The sequence below is a fragment of the Lepisosteus platostomus genome, chromosome 18, assembly GCF_059453375.1.
Source record: "Lepisosteus platostomus isolate fLepPlt1 chromosome 18, fLepPlt1.hap1, whole genome shotgun sequence".
Classification (NCBI taxonomy): Eukaryota; Metazoa; Chordata; class Actinopteri; order Semionotiformes; family Lepisosteidae; genus Lepisosteus; species Lepisosteus platostomus.
The window spans coordinates 3,429,144-3,438,882 of record NC_142628.1 but is presented as its reverse complement, the minus strand read 5'-3'; the positions used below and the strand labels follow the sequence as shown (position 1 = coordinate 3,438,882).

The 9,739-nt window shown below is 41.1% G+C and overlaps 1 protein-coding gene across 1 annotated transcript; it reads right to left on the bottom strand.

The window, feature by feature from the left end:
* Positions 1-4,175: 4,175 nt before the first annotated feature.
* On the bottom strand, positions 4,176-9,121 carry fjx1 (four-jointed box kinase 1). Its single transcript, XM_088611319.1, has one exon. It carries the CDS (start codon positions 8,609-8,611, stop codon positions 7,322-7,324), a length of 1,290 nt encoding a protein of 429 aa, XP_088467445.1. The 5' UTR covers positions 8,612-9,121; the 3' UTR covers positions 4,176-7,321.
* Between the last annotated feature and the right edge of the window lie 618 nt (positions 9,122-9,739).

The following is a 9,739-nucleotide window of genomic DNA, read 5'->3' as shown; positions in this document are numbered from 1 at the left end:
AAGTAGAGCAGTTAATTGTGACAGATGATGAAACGTATTTGGCTTTATATAGTATGTTCAGCATATTATACATTCATGCATCCACACTTCGGGTCCAATTTATTGAGTTTTGGCTGAAAAGGCTAAGTCCTGGGTTTTCTTTTTCTTTAGAAACATGGTTAAGGCTAGGAATTCAGATGTCTTGGCTCAGGTATTGGCTGACTGTCTCAGTATCTGTGCTGCATATGGTTTGTGAAAACAAAATCAGGTTTTTGCTGCCAACTCCCAGCATAAAAGTGACATTGCATTTGCTACCCAGAGAAATCGTGCTGTCTTTTTAGTGAGAAATACATTTTGGCAAACTATTGGAGTTTCTCCACATAGTCTAAAAACTTACTGAAGTCAATTGTTAAGTACTAGACATTGTACAGTATGTCTTCTGTTTTTTTGCTATTTTCAATAGACAAACCATTATTATAGTGGTGTAATTTTTTGGTACATATGACCAAAAAACAAAGAATAAAGTAAGCCAGCAGCCATATCTTCAGTAAGCCAGCAGCCATATCACCCTGCAACTCACAACTGGCAACCCACTGAAGCTAAGCAGGTGTGAGCCTGGTCAGTACCTGGATGGGAGACCTCCTGGGAAAGACTAAGGTTGCTGCTGGAAGAGGTGTTAGTGGAGCCAGCAGGGGGCGCTCACCCTGTGGTCCATGTGGGTCCTAATGCCCCAGTATAGTGATGGGGACACTATACTGTAAACAGGCGCCGTCCTTCGGATGAGACGTAAAACCGAGGTCCTGACTCTCTGTGGTCATTAAAAATCCCAGGGCGCTTCTCAAAAAGAGTAGGGGTGTACCCCGGTGTCCTGGCCAAATTTCCAATTGGCCCTTACTAATCATGGCCTCCTAATAATCCCCCTCTATGAATTGGCTACATTACTCTGCTCTCCTCCCCACTGATAGCTGATGTGTGGTGAGCGTTCTGGTGCACTATGGCTGCCGTCGCATCATCCAGGTGGATGCTGCACATTGGTGGTGGTGGAGGGGAGTCCCCATTACCTGTAAAGCGCTTTGAGTGGAGTGTCCAGAAAAGCGCTATATAAGTGTAAGCAATTATTATTATTATTATTAAAGATATAATGGCTTATAATATTAAAAACACTTTGAGACCTTGGTATCATAATCATTAAACATGAGTGACATAAATATGACAATTTCTGATATAGCTAGAAGTGACAGCCAAAATGTTGTGTCTCTTTTCTTTTCCTTTCAGCATGAAATAAACCTTAACCTGTTCAATTTCTGATATGAAGTTCAAAGGTCATGTGGTCATATGGTGCATTCAAGTCAGACACCCTACGATATGTAGGTGATCACACCAATGTGCCGCCACTAGCTTGAAGACTGTCATGCAGCTGCAATGGCATAGACTGGCTGCACATGAACAAGCTGCACATGGAGAGAGGCATCGCCACTCCATCTGTGAGACAGGTGGCAGATCTAGGATGCTGTTTGATGTTCACACACGTGTCTTTCTAGCTCATCCCACAAGTCCTCCATTGCGTTATGATCAATCAATACAGAAAGTCAGTGCATAGCACTACTCCCACATTGATGCTGGAAGTCTTAGGTACTGTAGCTTCTGCAATGCAGGAATGAGCGTTATCATATTCAAAGATTACAGACGTTGGCGTTGTCATGGCAATGGATGAGGAACAGGTCTCAAAACTTTCTCAATACAATGCTGTGTGGTGAAACTATGATGAGCAAGAAGACTTGAGTCCTACAGCTATCACTTATAATGTGATTGCTATGCTGGCACAAATAGAAACATTATTTCATTTTGATGGAAAATGTGGAGTCTACAGACAACAGGAATAATGTTGGAGATCACTATATTGAAGGTGTATTACAGCCTATTCAGATTTTAGATGGACAGATAAAATTACTGTTTTAGATAAAATTGAGAATTTCTCCTTGCCAAATTCTTCTGTATTTTCCATTTCAACAGCTTTTTTAAATGCTTCCATTAATAATAATTACCAACACAACCCACACATGTGTTCTTGATTATTAATACTGTACTTCAAAAGAGTCTCTTTAGACTTTGCTGAGACAGATTTAAAAAATCTGAAGACAAGTTTGTGGGTTTTTTTCTGTCCATCCAGGGAAAAGGATGTTAAAGCATGTTATGACTCAGAAGAGCTTCTAGAATGCATTTTAGTATTCCACAGGTTTTACAACTCAGTGTTCAATATTATGGATGAGCTCTTTAAGAAACATCAGGAACTGCAAGGAATACTGATGTAATAGTATTCATATTCATCACATTCCTAGTATCCACATTCCTGGTATCTTTGATGAGTGATAGTAAATGGTACAGTACATTACCAGCTCTTACTGTGGTAGTCTACAAAAAGAGCAGATGTTTTTCTTTACTTCTGCCAGATGTGTTTTCACACATGCCAATCATAACTACTGTACAATACAATGAGTGGATGAAAGCAACAGTAAGTTTAGATACACTGTAAAATCCTTCAAAGGTGAGATAATTACATAAATTACAGAGGCAGTAAGCATTTAGAAAAGCCATGCTTATAGAGACCACTGCTTCCTGAACCTATTACACAACCCCTGACAAGTGCAGGTTTTTACACGCTGAGAAGATGTTGGACTACAAACCTGACCATGACATGATACTGTAAGAGTAGCGATGTTACTGCCAGATCTTCTGTCTTCTTGCATTATTTCCAAACAAAACAGAAAAAAAATTCACTGTTTGCTTCTTACACAAGTATAAACTGTTAAATCATTGCCACCAGTTTGCTCATTCTAATCACAGTGTTGAAGCATACAGTCTCTCAAATTCTTAGAAAACCAATAATCAATATCTCATATCTACAATAACCTAATGACACAAAATACTGTGGTAGAACATGTGTGAATCTGGTGCTTCGCGACAAGGGATCTTTTTCAGTGGCGGATATTTCTCTGTAGTAAATAGGTGTTACAAGGCCAGTGGCATCATAAAAAGCTCCATAATCTCATTGTGTAAACCAATGAGCAAGCCAGCATTGGCTTTCACAGTGGTTGTCTGGGAATAAAAAGAAAATTTACAACACAGCAGAAAAAAACTCATTTAAAAAAGTTGTTTCTTAAAGGTCAAATGATAGCCTAAGGGAAATGTGCAAACTCTTATGTTTGCCTCCATGAGCTGCCTTATCTTGTGTGGAAGCTATTCATGAGACACATGCACACACATCAGACACATATTCACAAATATTTTTGCTGTTGAATCTAATTTTGTATTATTTATAGAATCTAAAAGAATAAATAACAAACCTTAGCTTGGAGTTAATTTGAGTAAATACTAAACTATTACAGCCAGAGATAGAGCAAGCCCAGACAGGAGCAATGAGCTCCTCAGAAACAGATTCTTATTCAGATTTCAAATGAGAGGTGACAGACACACAATCACTCACTGTGCCTTACAGTGCTTAAAATTTAACATTTTCCAAAAGTTTCTAAAGTGCTGTCCAAGAGACTAGGTCCTCTTTTCCTTTTTATAGCACAGTTCGGAAAATGGCCATAGATAAGGGCCGCTTTTGCAAAGCTTTTTAAGTCAGCTTTATGACTGCCTATTTAGCAGCCTCCAAACTGGAGACCAGTACAGTGAAAGCTCAGCCAAGTGGAGCTAAGTTGCTTTTCTTTGATAGATACATTTGATAAAGAGGTCACTCACGCATGAGAGCCCCTGTTTCAGAAGCTGAAAGAATGTGAAATATGTCCCTCCACTATAATATACAAAGAGGTGAGAATTTTAAAACTGTGACAATATCTCCAGGGATTTTGAGAGCCAGTTGTTGTTCTCATTTTCTCTTTTTGACAGGACAGCTTCTAATCTCCATGGAACTACACTTGTCAAACTTTACATTAACTCTTCATTTTCTGTTTCAGAAATAAGGTAGTCTGCTGTACCCAGATCACAAACTGATACCTGTACCACTTCAGGAATCTCAAAAGCACAATACTGCAAATCTCAATTCACAGGAAAAATGCTTGACTCCTGAATTAATACTGCAGAAATTTCACAAGTCTATGATACACATCCCATAGTATTATTAAAGTACGTTTCCCACATTTCCTGTAAAATTGGCTTTATCAACAGCATTGACTTAGACAACAACTCACACATTTCCTTTGAAAGAATTTAATATAATAAATTAAAAAGCTTAAAAACTCAAAGGATTATACTGTAGTAGTATTCATTTTAATTTAACGGTTTCCAGTTTTATAAATTGTGCTATATACAACAAACTGCTGTGCACACATTTATCAATTAAACTGTGATGCCCAGGGCAACTGAAAGAAACAGAACATCAACAAAAAGTTACTGAAATTACATTTGATATTAATATACAATGACAGCAGCTACTTTTAACCATTTGTAGTGAAAAGACATGTTTAACTTCAGCCTCCTTTTGCTACTCCAGATGTTTGTTTTACAAATCAAGCCAACACTGCCAGTCTTTTGTTTTAATAGAAAATAGATACTGTATATCAAGGCAGAACGTGGATTTACCTGACAAGTCTTTCCTTCCCGTGAGGAGATGTGCTGAGTGATACTCTTGATCCCAAGGAATGACTGAAGTACTGTGTTCTCTACAGGTTTTGCTGACCCCACTATATGAAAACCTCTTTACTTGGTCTCTGTCTGAAAATGCTTGCTTATCCAACAGAGATAGGTCAAGTGTGTCCAAAGTTGATTACAGCCTACAACGGTGATATTATATTACATTAAAGCTGGTGATGAGTCCCACAAAGAGGCAAATATGATGGTGTTAGGCAGTCTGGAGAAAATGAAGCTGCAAAAGATGATCTTACCTCTGGTAAGGAAAGGGTTCTCCTCAGGCTGTAATTTATTAAATGTGAACCACTGTCCAAAAAGTGGAATGAGGCAGGTGTCTAAGAACCTGCATGACCAAACACGTTTTAGGAAGATACAGGTCCCTTTCGATATAATTACCTCCTGTAGTAAAACTAACATTACACCCAAGAAACATTTAAGGTTGAGCAATTAGGCAAGAAAAAGGGAAAAACGTTTATTTTCCAACAATAATTGGATGGGACAGATTCAGGAAGGGACAAATGGTTAACGACACAGTTCAGGGTATTGAGCCCCAGCTCTCCAGAGTAAAGGACACATCAGGAACCACATGTAGTACGTGACATTAGCAGACATGTCTTCCACTGCAATACCCAAAGGAGTAGTGGTAGCACCTGCTGTGCTCTGGAAATGGCCTGCTTCTGCTTTCACAGCACTCAGTCCTTATTGATCAGCCCAGAAGCCTTAATAGAGGTTCCAATGCAACCCTCCCTTTGGCAGGCAATTAGACCGCGTCGCCTGGGCATTTGTAATAACAAGATGCTTACAAATTGAAAAAAAACTGTCTGAGCCCGCCAACGTTATTTCTTTGGCTCAGACATAAATCAAAACTCTGGAGTTGAAAACTAAGTACTTCTCAGACAGGCACCTATTGTCTAAAATAGACAGACATGTATGTAGCAATAGAAATGGAGGAAAGCTGACATCCAGAATCATGAGGCTCTGAATGTATAAGCAACAACCTGCTCAACGGCGAAGGAGTGCTACTTTCACACATTTCCAGTTGGACCATACCAACAGAAACTATAAAATCATAGTTGATCCCTCTTTTATTTCTTGATGTGCATTCTACTTTGTTGAACCTGTGGTTGCTGCTTGAAAGGTACTAGAAATATATTTCTGTATGTGGAAAAAAATCACCCTGTGAACAATATCTGTGACCCTCAGCTTTCTTGATTTATGGTGTGCATCCACTCAGAGTGAAAAATTACTGTAATAATTCAAGGATTGGTAGCTGAAACACCAAAGCAGGGAGTGCTGAATAACAATCGGATATGAATATAGACTGAGTGGTTCATAATCAGTGGATTATTTGCAAGAGTTATAGCAGCAGTGTACAAAGCAACTGGTCTATGATTACAATACTGAGCTAGCTGGACGTAACAGAAATTCTTTGTTTATATTTGGATGGCTGGAGACTAAACTGTGGCGCAGTACAAAATATTTTTTCTTGTACAGTTTCAGGGTCTATAGCTGGAACAGTTGCAGTGGAAAATGGTAGTTGTATCTCTTCTGTCTTTAGCTGTTCAATGAAATGTTGAAATGTCAAAATTCCGAAACCCCCAAAATACTTCAAAAAACGAAAGGCTCCCTACAAAATCCTACTATGATGTCATGTCTGCAAGTTTAATGAGACAAATCAGAAAACACTGTCTACATTTTGCACTGAAACCTCAGATGAACTCTTACCATTATGAATGTGCAGTAATTTTTTATAATTCACATGATCTTACCATGATTTTACTTTATCTCACCTTGATGTCCCCATTCAGTATCATGTTTTACCCTTTTCTTTAACACAAACTCGTTGTGCTTTGCTTTTCTCATGGAATGGAATGGAATGTTAAGACGTTGATAATATGTGCATAATTTAAGCCTCAATTTCCTAAATCAAAAACATAAAACTGTGTACACAGTACAGAACTCGTCTACATTACGTTATATATAAATTAAGGCTAAAGCAAAACGCATTATGTACGTTTCTTTTTTTAACTGATGTTCGTTTTAAGAGTAGTCAAATCTTAAGCACGTCTACGCGTCAACGGAGAGAATCGCACTAATTCTGAACATCTGCTCCGTGACGCGTGTGGCTGTACCTTGCAGCCCTCGCCGATTCCCTCCTTGTCTCCCACATTAGATTATAATGCAATGCTGCTCCCACCAAAGAAACCGTTTCCCCATATATACAGCATAATAAGTCTACTGTTGACTCCACGTTAATTCAGAAGGCGCTTTGTTCTCGCCAAACAAGCGCATTCATTGTACTGTAACTGCTTACTGTGGACTTGACCGCCTGAGGCAGTGGCTCTCTTTGCAAGTCTGAACAATCCTCTACAATAAATTACGGAAGAAAAAAAATACTTATCATATTTGGAACACTTCTTTAAGGCTTCTATTAATACAAAGCTTGATGACCCTCGCATGAAAATACTTACAGTAGCAATTTCCATAGGTATTAAAAAAAAAACATCGAAAGCAGAAAACAATCATTTTCTTTTTCACCGAGGTAGGTCATTGAGCGATGTAAACAGTCAAATAAATTAGAAACATGAAGCTCATTAGTTTGTTAATACTGTCTCTCTAAAAATGTAACAACGGAGAGACTTCTGTAACAGGTGAGGAAAAAAACCTTCCAGGTCTTCTTCATTCTATGGAAGGAAATACATCAGCTTCATTATAACTGACTGTACGTGCGCTTGCAGTTCAGTATGTGTTTATATAGATAGTCTATCCTTTCTTGTAAAACTCCAGCCTGTTCATCAGAAAGAAACCCCAGCACCGGAGCAAGAGATTCGCTATCTTGATAAAGACCCAGGAGCCGACTCGGCGCGTCTCTCTTCTGGTGCATCTCTATGATTCGACTCGCAGTTCTCTTCCTGAAAAGACACACCGAAGAAAGGAGCGTTTTGTGGTACTGCTCCCACATGTGCAGCACCCTGTAGCCGTGCACCAGCCCGGCCTCGTTGTCTATGAAAACCAAGTCGCCCGCTGGGGACTTCAACAAGTTGTTTGTGTCTCTCTCCATCACCCGCGAGTCCCACTGGAGACTGAAGAGATTGCTGACCAGCCTGTCGAAGTTGGCCGTAAGATAGTCAAATACAATTAGATCGGTCCATTGCACCAGCTCCTGTAGCTCTCCCAAAGTCCTATTATCCAGATCCGCCCGCAAGGGGTTAAGACCTCTGCCCTCTTGTCTAAGGGGCGCTGGGGTGACAACCCCTGTTAAATTGGCTACCCATTCGGTGAGGGACACGACAGCTTTATCAGACCACTGTAAGTCTGCCATGTCCTCCTTCACTGTCGCCCACTGCTCACTGCTGGGGCTAACCTGGGACAGGGCAAGCGGCGGGAGGTTCGGGATTCCTAGCAAACTGGCTAGGTAGTAAGACAAAGTCTCTCCCAGCACTTGGTCCGCGTTGATCCCGTACCTGACACAAGCTTTAGTGCCGTCGGAGAAACGAGCCAGGCGATTGGAGGTCCGGCCACAGCCCGGCTCCAGGGAAACGACCCGAGATGCACGGGCTCTCTGTCTCCAGGTCTGGGCATGGGCTTCACTGAAGCCTGCTGACAACAGCGCGTCCATTCTGTCGTTCCAGAAAACCCCGTCCTCTACCAAATCGCTAAGCCTGATCGGTACCTCCTTCATTGCTCCCCTATTACTTACATTCAAACCGGGCTGTTTCCCATATGTGAGGGTGCCAGCAAAATACCTCCTGCCAGTGAAATTATTGGTATTATCACTGTCACCCAAGTGCGGTCTTTGCGCCCCCGGCATAGCGAGCAGCGCTCGGAAAGTTTTCCGAGACAGGTCCCCGAGCTGGTCACGGAATCCGCTCGACCTCGGCTCCCCTAAAGCACGCTTGTATCTTCCTAACGCCCTTTCAAGTCCGGTCCAAACGTAAAACACGGAGGCACAGGCGCACAGAAAGATCACAGCAAGTGAGTTAGCCAACAAGATCCTCATGATTGCAGAAGACCGCTGATCTCTTCGGAGTACTTTTAAGGTGCGCCCGGCTCCTATCACGCCCGTACCCGACACTCAATGCGTGTCAAAAACAGTATTATGAGTTCCCCACCTAAACCAAGACGGGGTTTGCATCCAAGTGTCGGTGCAATGCGTTCTGCCTCTGCTTGCAATCACTGTTCGTGAGAACGAGTTTTTCTGAAAATCCAAAGTGTCCGTAAAACAAAAACCCAGTCATCTCCCCTTCCGTAGCGCTGTCCTTTATGCTGCCCTGCTTTAGGATGCAATTTTTTGTTTTGCATCTGTCTGTTTCCTTTTGTATCCCCGTGGATCGCGCTGTCCCCGTTTGCGGTCTCCGTCTTCATCTCCCAGCTAGCTGGTTACTTTGGGATTAGTTCAGCCTCAGCTCGGAGAGGCACCAGCAGGCACCGCCACACGTGACTGGAGCGGCACGCTGGTGGGCGGGACGGGGTAAGAAGCGGCTCCCACCGGCACCAGCTCTTAAAAGAGCAACAGCGGCCATGTGTGATAAGTGACAAGAAAAGGGAAGACGGCGTGAACTAAGCAGTGTAAACAGGATAATGTAGGAGGTAATGCTACAAAGACAGACACTTCCCTCTACAGAGACTGTTATGTAATAACCTGGAGGAGATCGGTGGAATTCAATTCAATTCAATAAAATCAGACGCCAGTTGTGTGTGTGCAGTAATCACAAATACAGATGAGCGCAGGGGGAAATCTTACACACAATTTATAAAGAATGTAATTGTTTTCATATTATATAAATGTAAGGTATATACCGTATTGGTGCTTAAAACAAACCCAAACGAAATGCCTAACAATGTTATGGACTTAATGAAAACATTTTTCTTCCCCTAATCATAATTAAAAATAAAAAAGACAGAATAGTCTGAAATTTAAATATCCAAAGCAAGGAAAAAATGAGATAGCATCAACTGGTGTGGCAATTTAGACCGTTTCTGGTGGTTTATGAAGGAACTGTAGTAAATACTTCATGTTCATCTTCTTTTAAACGTCACAGTAGTACTTTGGGAAAACTGAACGTAGTTAAAGATGGCCAAATGTTCATTCAGGGGCCTAATCGCCTGTTAACTTTTCATTGAATCA